This window comes from Hyalella azteca, unplaced genomic scaffold (assembly GCF_000764305.2).
Source record: "Hyalella azteca isolate HAZT.00-mixed unplaced genomic scaffold, Hazt_2.0.2 contig8346, whole genome shotgun sequence".
Taxonomy (NCBI): Eukaryota; Metazoa; Arthropoda; class Malacostraca; order Amphipoda; family Hyalellidae; genus Hyalella; species Hyalella azteca.
The window spans coordinates 1-22,558 of NW_025938443.1; the positions used below are offsets into that span (position 1 = coordinate 1).

At 37.2% G+C, this 22,558-nt stretch overlaps 1 protein-coding gene across 1 annotated transcript; it reads left to right on the forward strand.

Moving 5' to 3' along the window:
- Positions 1–1,986: 1,986 nt before the first annotated feature.
- On the forward strand, positions 1,987–20,694 carry LOC108674911 (RING finger protein 121). The gene is made up of 7 exons (XM_018162891.2): positions 1,987–2,211; positions 15,558–15,598; positions 15,838–15,979; positions 16,189–16,343; positions 16,949–17,177; positions 17,394–17,600; positions 17,808–20,694. Exons 1-7 carry the CDS (start codon positions 2,098–2,100, stop codon positions 17,952–17,954), a joined length of 1,035 nt encoding a protein of 344 aa, XP_018018380.1. The 5' UTR covers positions 1,987–2,097; the 3' UTR covers positions 17,955–20,694.
- The last annotated feature ends 1,864 nt before the right edge of the window (positions 20,695–22,558 follow it).

Here is a 22,558-nt window from a genome sequence, read left to right on the forward strand (position 1 = left end):
CGCGTTAGAACACAATAGATTGCGTTAGAACACAATAGATTGCGTTAGACCACTATAGATTGCGTTAGAACACAATAGATCGCGTTAGAACACAATAGATCACGTTAGAACACTATAGATCACGTTATAACACTATAGACATAGTGGCAAAGCAGAGAGCTTTTTAGACTCTCCCTCAAGTTCATTTTAGAGTCATATAAGTAGACCAGCAAAGTATCATGGATACCAGCATCATCATACATAAGAAATTGCTTCAAATCTTGAGTAAATGAGGAAATTAGAAATGAACTAATTCTGAAAAATCTCTGGTTTGTCACTATGACTATAGATCTCGTTAGAACACAATAGATAGCGTTCAAACACTATAGATCTCATAAGAATAGGATAGACCGCATTAGAACGCAATGATCATGTTAGAACACAATAGATCGTGTTAGAAAACAATAGATCGCATTGGAACACAATAGATTGCATTAGAACACAATAGATTGCGTTAGAACACAATAGATTGACAAGTTTTTTAAGCAGTAGCATTGGGTTGGGCCGCTTGGGCGCGCCAGACTTATGCACATTGTGATTGGCCATTGGGTGACAAATACAAGATGATTGGCCATGGACGCCGATTTAAGGTCAAGGTGGCTGATGGCAAGCTTGAAAAGACGCCAATATCTCAAGCTGAAAGGCCCTACTTTACAGCCTGGGATTGGGGGTAGGCCATGAGGGTGCAACTTGAGGCCTGAGGGCATTACATTACATTTACAATTTACATGAGTGCAAATTCTAACCAATTAGTGCAATTACCAATATTATGCAATATAGGCTAACAGCAAATCTGGAATTAGACTGCTGATTCCAGCATTATAATGCTCTAAAACATTGGTTGAAATCTTGAGTAGGTAAACAAGATTTTGATAAATTAAAAAAATAGGATTGATTCTAAAAATCCTTGGCTTGCCAGTTGCCACTGCCCAGTGCCCAGTAATGCCAATGGCACTATCATTAGTAACAGTAAGTAAGTATCTCTACTATACTATCATGTATCATCATCATGACTATGACACTAGCTACTATGTTTTGCAAAATATTTCAATAATTCTAGTTCCTTAGGCTTAAATAATGACCATAAAGAAAATAAGGGCAGTAAATAAAACTAATGATAATTAATCACCTCTTCAGCTCTTCTTGCTCTAATTATTTCATAAAGGTCTCATTGTGAAAGTGAATCGTTGGCTTATATGCCTTATAAGTTATAATTTTATATTATGAGACGACTCATGAGTTTAAATTGAGTTAGATAGGTACCCTACCTACTATCAGCTATCATTATCTAACATTCTAACCTAATCAAACATTCAAAGTGATCCCCTTCGCATAATCGCATCAGATGCAGGTGAACGCGAAGCATTGAGTAAATCATTTAGCAATGATAAGCAATAGAGTTCACCGAAATACCTTTTCCGTAACTTAACTTAGGAATAAATGGTCAGCAGAACTTGGAGACACAGGAAACGCTGGTGCCTACTCAGCCTAGTAGCAAGTGGTAACTGCCACTTCCGTTGATACAATAGTCACATAGGCTACAACAAGATGACGCTCCAAACTTCCAGGTGACACTAATCTCAAAGGAATTCACATAACAGAAGATTGTGAATGTGAAATGCGAAGCATATTGACATGCAGCGAATGCACTATGAAAATTCATAATGTTAATTAATCGTTGTCTCTAAAATTAAGTGTTGAAAGAATTGAATGAAATGTAAAGGAAATGTAGTATAAAATAGGGATTGAGTCCATGATAAGTTATGTTCTTATTTGCCAATTATAATTTTTTTAAGTATTTAAGGATTGGTAAAACTTCACTATTATTACGTAGAATTTTCAATTTATTATGATATTAGGATTTTGAATGGTGAAGGATGAAGTGCTTATGAGGGCTTATTATAACATAATGATAAACTAGACTTGCTCTTTGACGGACGTACTGTGTGCTCGTATCTAACCCAAATAAGCTTACACTCTCTACCGCGTAGCTCCAGCATAGAAGTGTCAACATCCCTCCAACGGCTCCTTGGAAAATAAATCCAAATACAGCTCAACATGATGGCAGATCCTGGTATAAACGATCACCATGATGTGAAGATTTATAGCTTACCTGGACGTAAATTTAATGATATAGATAATAAATTGCTTAGGATTATACACGAAAATTTGGTAAGTTTCATCCAATTTTTTTCATTGGTACCTACTAAAATGATGTAATTGAAATTATTATTATTTGTTTATTTTATTTTTAAATTACAATAATGTTCAAGAATTCATGAAAATAGCTGAATTTCCAAGATCTGTGCAAAGTGACATTGCTTGAGTCATTTGTAGAATAGACTTCGAATAGAATCCTTCATTGGAAATTATTTGGAATTTCATACTTCATAGTTCATAGTACTTTTTACTGGTAGCCTAGTCAGGTAAAACCGTAAAGGTATGTACTTGTTACTCATACTGGACACTGGTCAAGTGGTTAGGTACTGAAATCTGGCAACTCCAAAGTGATTGAATAATTTTTAATTCATTTGGAATCCTGCAGCCCAATTGTCAATTGTGTACCTTTGTTAACAGATAAAATCATTGGAGGTTATTCATTTGGCAGTTCTGAAGACTGAAAATGGCAGGTCCAGGCAGGAAAGCCCAGGTTGGAGCCTTGTTGTGTCCCAAAAAGTAGATTTTTCCAAACTATCAGTGAGTGGACTCATTATCCAAGATTTTAACAGATTTCTTATGTATGATAATTCTGGTATCCAAGATACTTTACTGGTCTACTTATGGGACTCAAAAATGAACTTGAGGATGAGGAAGAGTCTAAAAAACTCTCTGCTTTGCCACTATGCCCTGGAGACTGCCCCATAAAAGATTCAATCAAGACGAGATTCAGCCACCTTGTGGGGCCTTTCCTGCCAGACAGCATCATGCCTGACAGTGCCTATGGAGAAGCAAAACTCTCCCTCCGCAGGGAGATAGCCTCCCATGTTGTGGTGACTGCCATGAACAAAGCTGTCCTCACAGCCACACCACCACCGATTGCATCAGAAGAGGCCTTGCTCCCTCGCCCTTACCACATAGTAACAAAGCAGAGAATTTTTTAGACTCTCCCTCAACTTCATTTTTGAGTCCTATAAGTACACCAGTAAAGTATCATGGATACCAGCATTATCATACTTAAGAAATTGGTTTAAAATTTAAATCTTGAGTTTTTGAGGAAATTAAAAATGAACTGATTCCAAAAAAGCTCTGGTTTGCCACTATGCCTTACCACTCAGCACTATCCCAGTTCCGATTGGGATACTGCAGCTCCCTTGCATCCTACACCCACATGGTTGGACGCTCCCTTAGCGCGGCTTGCCTGGAGTGCGGGGATCCCCTCCAATCCGTCCATCATCTCATCGTCTGCCCCTCCTTCCCACATCCCTCAGCGTCTTTTCATTGTGGGACAGCCCTGTGGAGGCGGCGACCTTCCTGGCCACCCTCCCTGCTTTTGCCCATCTTCCCCTTCTTCTAGTGCCACCCCCCTCCCCCCCCGACCACCACCAGACTCTCCACCCACGCGAGCATGACGTCGGCACAAGAAAACACAACAACTCAGTCTTTTGAGCAAATCTTTAATTTTGATAAGACACTTCTGAAAATCAGAGTCCTACAGTGACTCTGATAGGAAAGAGTGTTTAAGGGCTGATTTTTGAAGAACACAGTGCATTAGCACAAATGTGTTAGTTATAAAATTAGTTACAGTTGCATACCTGGCTCTAAAGTAAGGCCTTTTAGCTCAAGAAGTAGGTGCCTTTTAATAGGTATGTGTACAAAAGTACAAAAATTTTTTTCTTCTGATCTTAATGAAAATTATACCATTTAAAAAAGGAAAAATGTAAAAATTTTCATATAAATACAAGTGTAACTGTAATACAAGTTGAAGTGAAAAAGATATGAATTTTTTCCTTTTTAGATTATGTCTCCAAAATGGACCAATTTCTGCCACTGTTTTGGAAAAACTAGCATATCTAGGTTTCCTATGAGCCAATTTCAAAGTTTTTAGTAGCATTAGAAAGCTCTTGTTGTAGGCTATCCATTCTAACTGAAATAAAACATTTTGGGTGCAACTTTAACTGCAGGAGGGTGGGAAAAGTGGGTGTGACTGATAGATTTGAAAGGGTATAAATTAACCAAATGGTAGAAGTGAGCAGAATAAAGTCTATTTTGATAATTAAATGATAAAGAAAGTGTACAAAAATGAAAAATAAATTACATACCTATACATAAATGAATATATTATAAATGAATGAATGATATGATAGGTAAATGATGGGTCTGAAAATGATGGGAAAAAATATAAAAATAGTGAGAAAATGATGGCAAAATGATGAGAAAATAATGGAAAAATGCTAGGTAAGTGATAGGAAAATGTTGGAAAAATTATGAATAAATGATGCGGAAAATGTTGGAATAATGATGGGGAAAGTAATGAAAAATGTATGGGAAAATGTTATGAAAATGATTAAAAAATTAAGGAAAATGATGAAAAAATGATGGGAAAATTATGGAAAGATGATGGCAAAATGATTGAAAATATAGGGAAAATTATGGTGATACAATGATAAAAGTGAACTGAATGTGAACTTCAGTGATACCATGCATTTCCAGAATGGTAGAAATCACTTTTGGAATAGCTGCAGAGCTCTGAAATTTTGAGAGCATGCTTTAAAAACTGTAATCCTGAGATCAAATTTTCTCTCAATAATTTCAAAATACAATATCAAGGTTTATTTTCAGCACAAATGTTTCCCCTTACACATCCCACCTAAGCAAGTAATTGATAGACATTTCTCAAAAAACAAGATGGTTTTGTCATAGTTAAAGTTTTTTAGTTTGTTTCCAAACACAAGTCAATCAAATTAAGCTAACATTTAGGCAGGATTTTCAAAATTAAATACATTTGGCGCCAATACAGAAAGTGACTGTCTGCCATTTTGCCAGCATTGTTTACATCTGAGCATAGTTTGTGCACATACCTACTTTTAAAGCTTTCATCAGCCATCTTAAACTTGAATTGGCATCCATGATAGATCACAAACTGTGAATAAAGTAGTCACTAATTAACAATGCTGCAATTGTGTGGATCTACCTCTGGTGTTGATTGCTTTCATGTCACTTGCAGCAATCTTAATGTGTATTTGACAGTTCCAACTTCCAATCATAGTGCATTGGCCATTATGATTGTCATGCCAATCATTGTATGTCTGCTGCAAGGATTGTAAGGCGCATTTGTCCATGCCAACAATCATGCACCAGGCTGCCGGCTGTAACAGACATTAGGCATGTATGTCCATGCTGATGATGACTGGATTTTTCAAGTCGTAGTTTTATGAATTTGCAAGCCATGGTTTCATGGATTTGCAAGTTGTGATTTTATTTCTTCAAGCCGTGAATTCCATATCTTTGCATCATTGGCCATAAAGAGCCATTTACAAGCAACAAACTCATTTACAAAGTCTTGTGCACTTGTTACCCAAAATCTCTCATTTTATCCTAGAAACAGTAACGCTAACATTTGTCTTTACTTTAGTGGCAACTGAACTCATGATAATGTAGCTGGACTGCTCTGATATGACTGCAACTAAGCAATCTTCAAAGAACCATTTGAGTTAACTTGTTATCATGACATTATGCAGGATATTTTGGTGGGAGCATTGAAGTACTGCTGATTGTGCTAGTTGAAAATGTTATGAAATGACAAGTTTGCAAAGTACAAATTGCAATTTTTCAATCAAATAAAAATACATGACATTTGGGCTGTGAGATTTCATACCTATTAAAATTATAGGATATTAGAGCTGCAATATTTCAGAAAGAAAGTAAGACCTTTCCCAACTAGCATCGATGCCAAACATTGTGCATTGGCCATATCAATTGAAAATGGCTATCTATGTAAAAGCATAATTGGCAACTGCCTCCTGCCTCAATCTTACCTTGGCATCTTTCGGCAATGAAATTGGAAAAACATGGAAAACACTATACAATTTACTACTAACAAAACACAAAATACTAAATGGCAGACACAACAATAACTGAACGGTACCTAGTTTAAATCAAACACTAGCGTTAGTGTCAATTCAGCCCACTTAGTGGTTTGGGTAAAGTGCTCTAATGAGTTGACCACTGAGGCCTCTCAGTATTGAAGTTTCAAGTAACTACAAGATAACAGTAAAGTGAAAAATAGAAAAATAGTTATTAACAGCGTCTGCTGCCGGATAATAAAAATGTCTCACTCAAATATTGGCCAAGGCCAACTAAGGTTTTAACAACCATAAATCAAGTGGTAACCCTCAATGAATAGGCTTCAGGTACAAGCCAAGGAGTGATTGTTGGCAAGACAGAACTTGACTGCTGGTGGAGGGATGGAGATCAATGCTGAGTGGCTTGTGGATCAAGTCACACACACTCACATACCACACCCAAGCACACCACACTCAGTCCATGCTGCACTCAGCACCATCACTCTTATCTTATGGCAGGAAGTATGCCCAAACGGTTGTAACCATCTTACCATTTCCTGGGCTGTTGGTGAGCTAATGATTATCTAGGGCCTAGAGCACACTTGGAAAGCAAATGGTATGTGGCAAGCAAATAGAAACAAATAGGTGCAAGCACAGGAATGCATTAGCGGACTAGATTACACAATACCTAAATGTTGACAATCAATGAAAGTAAAGCAATAAAAAAGCAAAGTGTTATGCAGTTCAAGAAATGAATATGCAAATCCTAATTTTGCACTTCTGGTATATAGCTGGTCAGACTAAAGTTTCAACTACCCTTGACCCAATAATCTGATTCCCTTACTGATGTATGGGGCATTCATGAGTGGATTCAAGGGATTATAAAAGACAACTGGCCCTACTAAGTGGCACTTAAGTCAGTCAATATACAAATGCTCCTAGAGACCACTAGACTGAGTCACATTAGTGTGGGCTCAAAATATCTAGGAACATCAAAAGGCTCATTAATTTCAAGTCAGTATCCAAATCAAATTTTGGTTCATAGGTGGAATGTCTTTATCTTCTTTCTTGGTGGCCAATAGTTGGTTAAGTGATCTTAGGCTCTCATCAAGAATACTGTAGCTCCACACCAACAGCTCCTAAATGTCAAATAAATGCATTCAAAAGAACTAGCCTTCTAGAAATATTAACATCAGGAGGATGTTTAAAACTGTTTTGTTAACACACTAAGTCATGAATGCATGGGTTGCAGAAAATAAAGTTATTAAAGGGTGGACACAACATGATTGAAGTAAGCAAAAGGAAAGTTGTGAAATAAAATGGAAAAGATTGGCATTAAAACCTGTGACAACCATCTATCATTCTTTATAAACAGGCATGAATAACTGGAAAACATTTGTTACGAGCTCAGCAAAGACAAATAGTAGCATGGTGACAGTGGTGTGCATCAGTGGTGAATAGTGGGCATGGTGACCTATGGTGTGCCATACTTTACACAAGTTTATTGTCTGGGTCACATGATGGCAATCAAGAGCCTTTTTTTGTTGACCTCTCATTAGTCATTTCTTCCCAGTATTTAATCAGATGGGATATTGAACAGAATTTTGATCATGATTATTGATGGGTAATCTCAAAGCCCACAAGGTTTGAGGGTTGTTGTGCTGTGCATTGTCTCTTTGACACCAAAATGACTCTTAGATTGAGGAGGGTTGACTTGATTGTGCTGTGTGCCAGGTGGATATTGCATCTAGTGCCCCAGTAGAGTTGTCATGTCTGTGTAAACACTTCACCAGTGTGGAATTCTAGGAATGGAAGTTCATTTATAAAAAAGCTTTCCATCCAAGGTGGAAAGCTTTCCTTAGATACAGCACTCTGCCAGGTGTCTGAATATTAAGGAAAAGTGGGATCAGAAGTGGACAAACTGTTATAAGGTACTGTGTAGAACCTCAGATTTTGTTTAATAGTTTCTTGTTTGATAAATATTTTTTGTTATCATTTTATTTAATGTATTTTTTGAAAATTTTCCAGGCCCTTTGTTTATAATGAGTATAGTATAGTATAGTAAGTTTAAGTATAGTATTAGGTTAAGTTAGTTTAAGTATTAAAATAACTTGGCTGCTTAAGTCGCAAATTTACCAGGAATTTAAAAGTAAAGAAAATAGCCAAAAAGTTCACCATTTCTTATAAGCAAAAACGTTTCGGAGTCCAGCTCCATTGTCAGTTCAAAATAAGAACACAGGTACAAACAATTAGTAGCCTAAAATTCACATTCAAACAATTCACCTAAACTTGAGGACATTAGAACTAAAATTGAAGATAACAGAAATAAAAATGAGATAACATGTAGAGAGGGTACTATCTATTTAGAATTTCTAGAGGATAGGAACTGAATGCAGCGTTTATAGCTGGGTTTCTGTTTGGAAATGTATAAAGATTCTAAAATTCGTAGGTCAGAAACACCGGTTGTGGAGGCTAAAACTCAAGTACAAAGATCCTCTCCCTGTTTTTCAAGTACAAAGATCCTCTCCCTGTTCCTATGCAATCATCCCTAGTTTATCAATATAGTTGTGCGCAGTGCGCATCTGCATATGTTGGTATGACATCGCACAATTTTTATACTAGGCTTGCAGAGCATAGGGGCAGGAGTTCTAGAACAGGGAACATACTTGCGCATCCCCCTCATTCAGCCGTACGTATTCATGCCAAGCAGTGCAACGTCCCGGTGTCCAATAATGATTTTAGAGTTTTAGCCTCCACAACCGGTGTTTCTGACCTACGAATTTTAGAATCTTTATATATTTTCAAACAGAAACCCAGCTTAAATGCTGCATTCAGTTCCTATCCTCCAGAAATTGTAAATAGATAGTACCATCTCCACATGTTATCTCATTTTTATTTCTGTTATCTTCAGTTTTAGTTCTAATGTCCTCAAGTTTAGGTGAATTGTTTGAATGTGAATTTTAGGCTACTAATTGTTTGTACCTGTGTTTTAGGTTTTGAACTGATGATGGAGCTGGACTCTGAAACGTTTTCGCTTGTAAGAAATGGTGAACTTTTTGGCTATTTTCTTTACTTTTAAATTCCTGGTAAGTTAGTTTAAGCATTAAGTTAACCAGTATACATACCATATTTGGGCACAACCAATCACAGCTGGAAAGGATGACATTACAATCCCACCAACCAAACTCAGCTGAAAAGGGGATGACATCACAATCCCACCAATTGATCACAGCTGAAAATGGGATGGCATCACAATTCCACCAAACAATCACTGCTGAAAATGGGATGGCATCACAATCCCACCAATCAATCTCTGCTGAAAAGAGATGACAGCACAATCCCACCAATCAATCTCAGCTGGAAAGGGATATCATACAAGATATATATATATATATATATTCCAATATAATAGGCTGAAAGTGGAAAGTTCCTGGCTTTTCCTAGCTTTCAGGTCCTGCTTTCCAAACTATGATAGCCTGCTTTCTAATATGCTATGTATACTGGTTAATTTAATGCCCCTCTAGAACTCCTCACTGCCCTCTGCTTCAAGTCCCGATATTCATTGTCGAACCATGGATTGGAGGCTCCCTGAGGGACCTGAACTTTTTGTGCAGGAATAACTCGTCAAGCAAATGGCTGTGCTCGATAGTGTGAAGTTGCAATAGATTCTTGACTCATAGCACTGACCATGATTGAGGCTCGGAGATACTAGGACTAAAGCAGTTTAGTGAGCAAGATATTGCTGTTGAGCCAGGGTTGGCAATGATTATATTATAATGATTAAATCACTTGATTTTTTTATTTTTTTATTTTTTTTTTCGTGTATTTAAATATATTGAGTGGCAGTCTTTAATTTATTTTGAGGTATTGTTATCCATGGTTTAGTATGAATGTACTATGAATGACAAATTGGTATATAAACTTGTTGCCTTTAATGTGTATTAGGTTCCAATAAATTGAATGTTTTTGGTACAGAGGCATCAAGTGTTGCAATACATTGTACATAGCTAGCAGCTTTGCTAATTCTTATAAGGTTATAAGTAGTCTTTAACTATTTGACTATTTGTTATATATTGATTACAATATACAATTTAAATGTGTTAGTTAGCGTATACAGGGTGGGGCAGAACCGATTGAGCAGTTTTGAGGCAAAATAAAAGAGTAATGGAGGTAACATACCATTTAAAATACTTATGTTTTGAAAACAATATCAGGAAGATGGTGTCTGTTAGCTGCATCACACTGTTGGAGTCATTCTCAGAAGTTTCCTACAGCACGTTCAAACATATGGCAAGGTAGGCTATGGCCATAACCTCTGCTGCAATAATCTGTCCCCTTAGCTGTGATAGGGTGTGAGGGCGACTTCTGAACCCTTTTCTTTTAGATGTCCTCAAAGAAAGAAATCGCAAAGGCTCAAATCAGGTGACCTTGCAGGCCACTGTAAATCACCCCTCAAACACCAGACCTAGACCCCAGGAAACATGCGTTTCAAAACATTGAGTGACATTCTGGCTGTGTGAGCTGTAGCCCCATCCTGCTGGAACCACACATCTCCCAATGCTTCATTTTCAACAATGTTTTCCATCCTGGGCTGCTAGAAATTTTGCAACATTGCATCATAGCATTTGGAATCCACTGTCACTGTTACTCCCTCCTCCAAAAACGACTCCAACAGTGTGTTGCAGCTAACGGCGGACATCTTCCATATATTGTTTTCAAAACATAAGTATTCTAAATGGTATGCTATGCTAACCTCTAGGAAAATAAACTTTCTTCTTTATGTACACCTCCATTTCTTTATTCTTTTGCCTCAAAACTGCTCAATCAGTTCTGCCCCACCCAGTACTATATTGAGAGATTGAGATTGTATTGACCTTTTCGGCAATTAGAAAGATTTTCCACCCTAATACGAGTATTCTAATTAAAATATTTAATTTCAATCTTCAAATATGTGAATTTAAGCTAGAAACAAAACAACTACAATTATAAAACTATATATAAAATAATTAAATGCAGTGAATGGCAATAAAATGTTTGAATTATGCACATGTTTATTTCAAACAGTGTTAGCTTTTCTCTTAACCCATTAAAGCCGAGAATTATTTGGGGGAAAATTAAATATTTTGTTCAGTTTGAATACTTCATTTGGTCATTGTTAATCTATTAAAACATTCATTAAACAAAAATTGGAGATGAATGCGAAAATATGGCCTGGCAACTAAAGTTGCCATTCGGCAGTAAGATAAGAAATGTGAACTTCCATGTAATGTACAGTAATAATATTGAGTAGGGTCAATGAAACTAAATTTTCTATAGTACGTAAATTGAAATAATGAAACAAATATTTTGGAATGATGACTGATTTATCCATTCAGTATTTAAATCATTGATAAACTCAGGAGAAAATGGGCCAATAACATCTATAATGGTAAACATCATCGATTACCCTACCACTGCGGCATAGATGAATAAACATCGTATGGATAACTTTCATGCAATGTGGAGGTCGAGCAATAGTGCATAATTCGCAATTGCATGCAGCCCTTCCTTTGCTGTTGTGACATTTTGCACACATTGTTTCTCCTTTCACTATCCAGTAGTCTGCTGTAGTTATCAGGACAATAGTCTAAGCAGATACACGTGATGTAAATTTAGACACGCTTTACTTCCTGACAAGGCTGAGTCTTTATGGCTCCACTAACATCCCTGATGAATAATAACCACTGAATAATGTTAACGCATGCATTGAAGTGTCTCCAAGCATTTACAGCTTAGGCACTAACTACGGTGGTAGCCCAGAAAAGGGACCACCACAATTTTTTGGGGTGAATTTTGGTTCCGATAAGTTTCTAATTGTTGGTGAAACAAATCAGGCCAGTAAAGCCTTCTATGAGGCAGTTTATTGTGTCAAGAGAGAAGCAATACAGGCAGAAATACTCCCATGCTAGCAAGATTGATCTCATAACACTAGATTTTGTTGCTGAGCATATAATTTGCTCTGTTCACATAAATGATTTATCCATTCGTTAGTACAAAAGTAAGTCATTGCGTCTAATGAGGTACTTTTCTCAGTCAGAGAGTACTGAATAGCATGTCAATCTTTTCAAAGTTCGGTACTGACGAAGTCACTTCATCTTTGCTCTATTTATAAACAATTAATTTTTGCTTCTTTGAAGATGGTTTTTCTTTTGTTCATAATCATTTGACAACATGACTCCTCAATATATATCTGGGCAAATTATCAGGTTTTCGGGCAACCTTATCATCAAAATCATCTGAATCCATGTATAATTCTGTATGAGCATTTTCCATGGATTATAAATTGCAAATGAAATTTCATTGTCATTTCCATCCTAATCTACCAATATATTGTAAAATTCTGGGCTTTCTTGCAAAGTTCACTTGCATATGAATATACGGTAAATACTAAATATATTCATATATGTATGAATATATGTAAATATATGATATAAATATAACTATAAAACTTCATTAAAATACCTTTCTATCAACTGGATGTTAACTTATCTTGTTATAATAAATGTAGAACATGAGGCAACCTTTTAACACCACATTCATGCAAAAATACAGTTTACATGTCACGAATGCCAAATGGCAACTTCAGTTGCCACCATACATGATTTAGCTTATATTGTCTTTAACATCAATCTTTAATGACATTTATGTATTTTGTCTGATTACTAGGCTCCTAATCCATGATTTCTACACTTAAAATTATAAAATATTTACTTTTAATAATTTTAACATTGCCTTTTCTGTGTGCCGGTTCAGGCCTGATCAAAAACACAGTGACCGCATGTAGTTTAGAGGTCAACTGACTGAAGGGGGAGCAACCGAGGTGAACAATTCTTGTTCAGTTATCGTATGGAATGTATATGATGCGGTGTGGGACAACAAAACTGAAATTTACTTTATATTATGCATAATACAACCATTTTTTTGAGGTGGCAACTAAAGTCGCCAATAGGCTTTAATGGGTTAACCTAAGTCTCGTTTCAAGTCATTTGAGGTTTGTTTGGTCATCGTTCAGTTTATGTTTAGTATTGGTTTATTGGTCTGAATTATATGGGAACAGTGCAGTCAGTCACTCAGTCACTACTAGTTGGTGTGTATAGAGGGTAGAGTCTGGTAGATTTATATGACATAAAACTAGTAGATCTATTGACAGTGTTGTGCACTGTGCTATCAGCTACCTATCAGTATCTGTTATGTGACTCTTCAATGTTCAGAAGATCTGCATTCCTGAAGTGTTTTTGTATATTGAAACCAGTTAAATGGTCAATATTTTGCTCGGTACCTTGCCCCATACAAACTTTACAAAGCTAATGAATAGACTTATCAATAATTGTTTACCCAAAAATCCCAAAGTGGTAAACACCACCTTGGCCTGTTGGTCATTATTGAAGGCAATAAGTGCCCTTTTTAGCCATCCATTATGATCCACATATGGTACTGTTATTGTTAGTAGGCTAATTGCAACATAAAAAAAGTAACCTTTCAAAAAGACAAAGAACTGAAAAAAATAAAAAATCAAATAAATGAAAAAATCATGAAAAAATAAAAAATCATTGATTTTTTTTTCATTTTTTATTTTTTTTTAAATAAAAAAATCACCAACCCTGTGTTGAGCCCATGCCATGGAAGATGGGTTATGGTTTTTTTACACTGGTGCAGGCAGCACACATGGCACTGTCAACTGAAGTACCTAGTCAGAGGTTGGATATTGCAATGTTTATGTTGACAGGCAGAAGTGGAAGGGCAGCACGCATGATAACATCCAGCAGTCTGCCCAGGACATGCCTTAGTTCTTCTTGATGAAGGTGGACAGCAGCTAACTCCACCTATGGGTTGTCTGTGCAATTGCAATCCACTAAAAGATTTAAATCACCTGCAATAAGAACATAATCAATGAGTAGCAAGTTTGGTGAAAATGTTGAAAACTTGTGTGCAACAACAACCAGTCCAGGAAAAGAGATTATGATAGCAATACAAGTCAATGGGATGCAGTCAACCCCTAACACACAGCAGTTTGAAAATGGTGGGTCAGGCACCATTTATGCCTATTTTGTCCAGCACAGCATCCAGATAAGATATTCAAGATTTGGGGGCAGCATGATAAGTAAATCAGCTCTCTTGCAGACAAATGAATCAAGAGCTGCAGCAGCTGACTGCAGACGAAGCATTTATTTTAACAATCAAGCAAACAGTGCCATAATAGCAGCCACATTCTACTCGTGTTTGCTAAGTATCACAATGCTGTAATGGAACCTCTGCAGTGCATCTTGTAAGCTGAATATACTGAATATCACACAAATACTATAGTTCTCTCTGTCTGAAGCACATTTTTACATTAACAAAGACTGTGTCAGTCAGGTATATTTGGGATGTGATTCAAGCTGTCAACAATTTGTCATAACTCTGATGGTTGCCTCTGGTGAGGGTTAAGGCTCAACATTCAGCATCAAATAGCATTAAAGTAAAGTCCTTCTGGTCAAAAAGTACTTGTTTTTAACAACTAACAACATATTTTTCAATAAGAAGGTATCACAATTATACACTGACACAAGTTGCGAAGGGAGGAAAGCTGGTATTAAACTGAACACAACATTCATCTGCTTGCAGCCACTGCCTGTGCTAATGTTATCAACTTCTTCCATAGTGAGGAAGAAGTACGCAATGTATAGGAAGTTATATGGTCATTTTCTCAACCTGTGACATGCTTCAAAATTAGAAAAAATGCACGCCCCAGGTGCCAAACACCAAAAAAAAGTCTTCAGCCTTGAAAAGTTGAAGTCTTCAGCCTTGTGCTGCAGTCTTCAGCAAAAGTTGAAGTCTTCAGCCTTGTGCTGAAGACTTCAACTTCTGGCATGAATTTTGCAGCTACTCAGACCAGTGAATGTGAATTTCAAATTATGTTAACAATTTTTTATGATTTCAAATAGCCAGAGGCTGAACTTGAATACTCTACTGCTTTATAAATTAATTCTTAGCAAAGTTGTGGCTATAGAAATAAGATTTGTCCTAATTGGGTTAGTACCAACTTTTGTCTAGGATCTATTGTTTCACTTATTTCCTGAAATGAATGGCAGTTGAAGTGTCTCTGATTGGAGCATGTGGTACTCATTTTGCTTTTTCAATGGAATAAGTCTGAACAAATTACTGCAACTCTAACATGCCATAATTTGGTCTAATCCTTAGAAATTTGTCATAAGATTGCTGTAGTTCCACAACGTATTGCCAAGACCTTAGGGTTTTCAGTATCAAAATAGAGAACCACATATAAAAATCAATGCCCAAAATTTGTGTTTTTGTTTGCCATTATTTAACCATTTATTTTATTGTTAGCAATTATGTTATTATGTAAATAACTTGATTTTATACATTAACTATAATTCAACTGTTTATTTCAAAGCCAGCAAAAAACAACAGATTTTTAAGTGATTGTAACAATTACATAGTATGCTCAGTTATTCACATGAATTTTCTCACTTTCAGACTCAGGAAGAGGCTGCTCTAGCACCAGATATGCGAGCAAGGTAAGGATTACCAGTCATTTGATAGCAGCTGCATCTTTTATCTTGCTAAGAATTACTAGTTTTTGAATTACAAAGATTATGCTTACAATGATTTATATTTTATTGAAACTTGTCATCTGGGCCGATGATCTGGCATGTTTATCTGCTGTACTGTGTTTCTGAGGCTATGTTTGAACATGTGAAATTAATTTGTTACTATAACTTATACCAACTCATGCCTAATTTCCCATTTTTGCCAGGTTAAACCACTTGCGACTACATGTTCAGCATGAAGGCCATGACAGCATGCATGCAGAAATGGTCTTGGTACTTTTCATTGTGACCTTAATTGCACATGTTGCCCTTGTCATCTGGAAAAAAACTCATTTCAAAACTTATCAGGTAATTTTCCAAATTTTGTTGTGATTGCAGTGGTATATATTTTTAAATTTAATATATATTTTCTCATGCTTTTACTATCATAATTGTTAATCCAATTTCTACTTAATCATGATTGCAAATTTACTATTAGTGGATAAACTGAACAAATTCTGTAGTAGGTGAACATTTGGGAATGTGTTAAGAATTCTCTAACCATGTTCATATTACAGCAAGTGAGCATGGTTGGGGTGTGGCTGGCCCCCTTCATTGTGTGCTTGAACCTGCAATGGTGGGTGTTTGTCTTCTGGTGGCTTGTGTTTACATGCATCACTGGGCTGGTCATGCGGAGTGCCATGCAACGTCCACTACAGCCCACTACGCCCAGGTTGGTTTTGCCTCTACTTCTGATGTCATGAAATAAGTTTCTCATCATTCTTCAAAATTACTTGTCTGGTTGAGTTCTCATTCATTCATTTTAGTGTGTTTGATACTGAGACTACATGTCCTTATAAGAGATAGAAACAGTTGATGTCCACGTTTTCTTACTTGAACAAGTTCAAACAAATTTATTCCCACTTCCTGATGGTTATTGTGTAACTGGCAATTTTATAGAAAGGCTAATATTGAAGTATCTTGAGTAAATATGATGTTGTTAATTGAGCCTTTTTCTTTTCTGAAAAATAAAAGCACATCAGATTAAGATATTGCTTGAATTCTAGCTGTTGATGCCTATATGATAAATATTACTAAGTGAATTCATTCATTCAGTCATAGTAATCTAATTTACTCATCAGGAAATGTAGTAGATGATGAAAAATTGAATGGTTTTTATTTCTCAGATTACCCAAGAGTAGGTACTTGACATCCTATGATCCAATGTTTCTTGAAATTTCAACTTTCAACTTGAAATTCAAGTTCAACTTTCACTTGAGCATGATTTCAAAGAAAGGGCTGCTGAATGACGAGTCATCAACACTTTCTCATTTTCAGACAGGTGTACAAATGGTTCCTAGCAGTGCACAAACTGTGCACATTCCTGTCAGTGACAGGCTATGCCCTGGTAATGATGACAGTGATGGGCTTACCTGCACTATTCCGCTTGTCCCCCATCACCATGTTTGACTACTCCCTGATGTTCCTCTTCTATGGCATCTACTTTGGGGTGCTCGGCAGAGATCTGGCTGAAGTCTGTGCTGACAAAATGGCAGCACACATTGGAGTGAGTTCCTGAAATTTCATTTAAAATGTTGTACCAATGCGACGTTGAAAGAATTCTATTCTGAGCTAAAAACTTATTCTTATTTATATGTAACTTCTATACTGTGTTTGACAAATGCATTCATAGCTGGGGCTGTTATGGATGCAACTTGCCAGAGAATACACCTAAATTTTTTTTATATGTTAAATTTGAGCTATATGATTTGTGTTATTGCAGTACTACAAGCCGGAGGGAATGCCCACACGTACCTTAGAGCATGGCATCTGTGCCATCTGTGGGAACCCGCAGCTGGTGCCAGAGGGGGAGGAGGGTGTCATAGAGGACACACTGCGTCTTAATTGTGGACACACTTTCCACGAGTTCTGCATTCGTGGCTGGTGTATTGTGGGCAAGAAGCACACCTGCCCCTACTGCAAAGAAAAAGTGTGTTCTAATTATGCATGTATATATATATTTTTAATTCATCTAGTACGTAGCCGCGCCCGTGCCGCGAATGTTTTTTTTTAATATCAAGCACAATGTCATCTTGCTGGGATCTAGACATTACTCACAAAGTTTATGTGCATAATATTGTATCAGAAAACCACAATTATTCTCTTTTGTCACTAATGTTATATGTTCCTGTTCTAGGTTGATATGAACCGCATGGTCAACTACTGGGAGAAGCCACACGTCTTCTTCGGACAGATGGTGGACTGGGTGCGATTGATGCTAGCGTGGCAACCACTCATCATCGTTCTAGTGCAAAATATCAACCGATGGCTTGACTTAAAATAGGATTAGATTGCTTTTAGTGCTTGAAATACAACTAAACCGTTTTTAAGTAGTCGACTTTAAACTATTATTTACCTTTTTGTTGTGTAGCATTGTGCAGATTTTATACTATACTCGTAATTGTTAATACCTTCTCCAACGACATGTTTATATTCTTGATTCTGAAGACTGACTAAACATGTCTTGATACTGAATAAAATTCTCCTTGCATTATCAGCTTCTGATGAAGTCCATGAAGTCATGATGAAGTCCTCAATGGACGAAAAGGAACAAAATTAATTAACAGAATTAGTCATGACCAAGGCCTGTTGAAGTACGGGATTTAGTACTAGTGGATGTCTCAATCGTCAACATGAGTCACACGGCAGTTGATGTATCCGAAGGTGCGCAAGCGGTTCATCAATCGCTTCATTAGGTCAAGTTTCTAACGGTTGTGAACTTTAAAACCAAATTTGAAACGAGAATGGGCAATTATTATTTTATTCAACTTACAACTAAGTAAAAATAAATGAATACCTGTACGAGCTCCTAAAAGGAAAAAATGAAAATTGTGGTTGAACTGTTTGTAAAGAATTGCAATTGCCATCTTTTATCTCTTCGAAACAAAAACTAGGCATCTTTTGTGCTCGACAGACTGGTCTAATTTTGTTGTCTGGCTGTTATTCAATATAAATTTGAATTTCTTTATAAATTGTAATATTAACTAGGTATATTTAATATTTTAGACATATTTATTTGTTACTCATCTGATTGACCGTGGCGTTTGCGTTTTACAAAAAAGCCTCTTTAAATTGTTTTTCTATCTTGAGCAATAGTGTCGTGCATGAGATATATAATTGATCCATTGCAGCCTACTGGTTGTCTCTTACATAGCCTTATTTTGTATGTATGAACGTTGGTTAAGTGATGTTGTTCACATGGTCTAGGCGATAAAACAATGAACATGCTTCGTTTTTCTAGCTTTATCTGTGCAATGCTCGAATTCTGTTACTTAGTGTCCGCCAGTGGGACTTTCTGTGATGCGATATTTCTCTTCAAGAGTTTTAAGGGTTTCTTAGTTAGAGGGCTAAGTTATTATATAGGTACGTCTGATGTACTGTTATATTATTGCGTAGACAGGTCGGATATGGTGTTCAGATTATGTAGGCAGGTTGCTTTGCCTTCTCTTTCTCTGTCTCTCGTACGTGTGCCAACGTCTGACGCAATCTACCTCTTGTACAAGTGTCCTCGTTCTCGTTGCTGTTGATTTGTCCGTTCTTTGCGTCTCGAGATACTGTGTTTATGCCGGCTTATCGCAATGGTCATTTTAAACTTTCCGTCTCATTTATACAGTGGAAATTTGTGATGATCACATTGGTCCACCTTGGCTATGAGCATTTTTTAGTCTTGGTCCAAACCAGCTTGTTCTAGAGCGCTTCCCGGTTTCCGGCCACTGTATTACTACTGTAATAACTGAACATGACAGAATTAACGCCTTCGATACGAGTCAATAAATGATTCTCTGGCCCTAGAAGCGATAGCTAAAATCTCCCATTTACTAAGAGTGCCTTGAGGGTACAAATATAAGGTTTTGCGATTGGATTTTATATAAAAAGTCGATTTGGGGCAATTTTTATTTGTACATCCATCAAACGTATAGGGCTAAGTTAGTTAACGTTGACAAAAAAAAAAAACAACCTAACTACGCTGAGTTAAAGCCTTGGCGTAGTTGAAACAAACTTTTATGACGGAACGCAGTTTCACTCGCGCTCTCTCGGTTCGATTTAGTTCTTAGTTGTTGACAACACTAGGCTTTTGTAGTTGGCTAACGTTCGTCGAAGAAACGCTTAACTTCACATCAATTAATATTCAGTACATTCTGATTTTATTGCGGATAGTTTGTGTGTTGTGGTTTGATCGTTTTTAGCCATCATTTTGACAAGGATTCGTGCCAGCATAAACTGCTCTGACAAACGATATTTTTTGTTCCAAGTGCACTGTTCGTTTATTAAATTGGAAAACAAATGATATAAGAATTGCTGATCATCACTGTCATTCATGTTAATTTTGCGTGACATGGCCTCGGCCTGGGTTCCAAACGGATACTCTGACAAACCATGGTTTATTTTGAATATTTAGTAACTAGTTTTGTTATATTATTGTTCATTTGTTATTTGAGTGGTTCTAACATACTAGCAGGATTGCCTTCTCTTAAATAGTATCAAAATTAAGCAGATGAAGTCGTTGATGCAGCACGAAGAGTATGGTTTAACTGATTATTGTGGTGGGTGTGGTTCAACGTGATTACTAAGTATCATTAGTATTTGGCAAGTATTTCTGTTGTGGTATTCTTTCGCCTTTCCGTTGCATTTACTGTGGATTTGCGAGTTTTTAGATATTATGATATTTTTACCTGGTTATTATTTGCCTTTTGCATTTATTGATTTTCATCTTGCCAGTTTGCTCAATGAACGAAGTTGGATGTAGTTTCGCGGCAAATAAAAATTAACTTTTCATTCAATATATAGATTCTTATAGAAGAAAATATTTTTCAAGCCTTACTAACACGCATTTGGCTTCCCCGCTAGATTTGGTGCAACTTTTTAATGCAAGGTCTAAGCAACGGTGATGACAATCTCGACCGCTTCTGAATACAATTTTTATAAGTGGACGAGATTTCTTCCGATGACTGCTGAGAAGGCAAGTCAATATCGGATAGCAATGTTTAATTAACGAAGTACATTTGGCTGCTTGCTCGTTGTGAGCACTCGATTATTTACCTTTCTTTCGCAGCACCTTTAGCTACGTTGGGCATTTGCGAATTTGTTAGCTATTCTCTGGCAAATGACTCAAAACTTGCCTTCATGGGCGGTAAGAAATTCTTCTGCTATTTGAAGAGACATTTTTAATAAGACGTGAATTGTAATGAATTTTTCCATGTATGAAACTTAAATTGTGCAGGTGAGATCTAGAACACGAGTCTCAACATGGCTGGAACATCTTCCTCTTGTGCCTGTTCTCCAAATCGAATAAAACCATATATCAGGGCATAAATGATTTAAATTACTCATTATTATTGAAAGAAACTTTTTGTGCTTTGAGTGAGAGATAGCGGTGTTGCTATTTTTTCTCTTCTTAAAGGGTCCTGGCTGACAAATCCAGTGGCCACTCATAACTGTCCAGGCACTGGCTGGCAGGAACAATTTATCTGGAGTCTTCATCGAATCTATTTATTTTTCTGATAAAGTACGTGAAGAAATATTTATATTTAAATATATTTTTAACCACAGAATAAATAGGCAGGATTTTCAGAAGGAATGAGGCTGCTTGTGCACGTGTGAGAATTGGGCATCTCCATCTGCGGGCCAATCGGTACGAGTATAAGCAGAGCTGGGCAGCGCTACTTTGTAATGTAGCGGTCGCTACCGCTGCATGCTCTAAATGTAGCGGGCGCTACCGCTACAATTGCTTAAATGTAGCACCGCTACTGAAAATGTAGCGGCCGCTACATGTAGCGCGCTACTGCCACCTCTGAGTATAAGTTATTCTACCTACATTATTCGTCTTTCTAGGAATTATAGAAAATGGATTGTATTACTTTATTGAACTTGTAATCGACTTCAAAATCAGGTGATAACAAATACAGAAAAATAACACAAATTTGCGAAACGAGGAAGTGCTGCCGCACTGCCCAGAAGCGCCCAGCATCACGAAAGAACGCGTGACCATCGAACTGGCAACTGCAACCAGAAGAAGTGACTCAATAATAGCCGTTTCTTAATAGTCATCTCATTCCTAACGTTTTTGGTCTGGGACTCAGTGTGTGTGTTCGTGTTGCAAGATGCTCGTTATCCTCGAGTTACACGAAACCTTGCTTACTGAAGGACTCCATCTGAGCCCCCTTTCTCCCCATTGTGTTCCTCTGGCCCATTCCATCCACTGCCATGAGTCAACACCGACGACGTCAATATTTATGTGGTAGCTGACATGCTGACTAAAGTAGGATGCAGCAGGCCAATGGACTTATCAATTCTGTACACCAAGCATTTATACGCAGAAGCTATAGTCTTCTGCTACCAGCGACGCCCTGTGGAGCGTGCTACACTCAGCCTCTTCCGAGACGAAAGCCGCAGACGATGCTGCAAAACCGTAAGTCGGATCAGTTCCACACTGCTTTAGTCCATAAACCGCCCAACAGCTTAAGCACGCTCGCTCTCAAGCAGGAGTACTTGTCTCACCTACTCAGTTTCTCCCCGTCTTGCAGCTAATGACCGGCTATGAATGCTCACTTGCCCCGTCACCCTCTCTCCCGCAGCCAACTACGTTATGCTATGTCCGGTCAGGTTTGTTTAGGATTGAGAGTCGAGGTAACATGTTACGTGAGTAATAGGTTAGTTAGGTCAGTTGCGTTTCTACCTGCATATGAGCAAGCTTGCTTGAGCGGTGGCTGTGACTTGCAGTGCTGTTGCTTTTTTACCGCGTTTTTCTTAGCTAGCTTTCGTGTCCGTCTGTGATGATCAAATCTTGCAATCGATATTTCACCAACTTTCCCACTAGCTAGCGTTCTGAAACTTTTAGGGAAGCTCAGCTCCCGATAACAATACAGTTATCAATAATTTGTTGCACAT

Excerpts from the sequence above, each read along its gene's own strand:
- LOC108674911 (XM_018162891.2), top strand. The coding sequence starts at position 2,098 with ATGATGGCAGATCCTGGTATAAACGATCACCATGATGTGAAGATTTAT. Across the intron at positions 15,599-15,837 it reads GCACCAGATATGCGAGCAAG|GTTAAACCACTTGCGACTAC; the intron begins GTAAGGATTACC and ends CATTTTTGCCAG. Across the intron at positions 17,601-17,807 it reads GCCCCTACTGCAAAGAAAAA|GTTGATATGAACCGCATGGT; the intron begins GTGTGTTCTAAT and ends TTCCTGTTCTAG.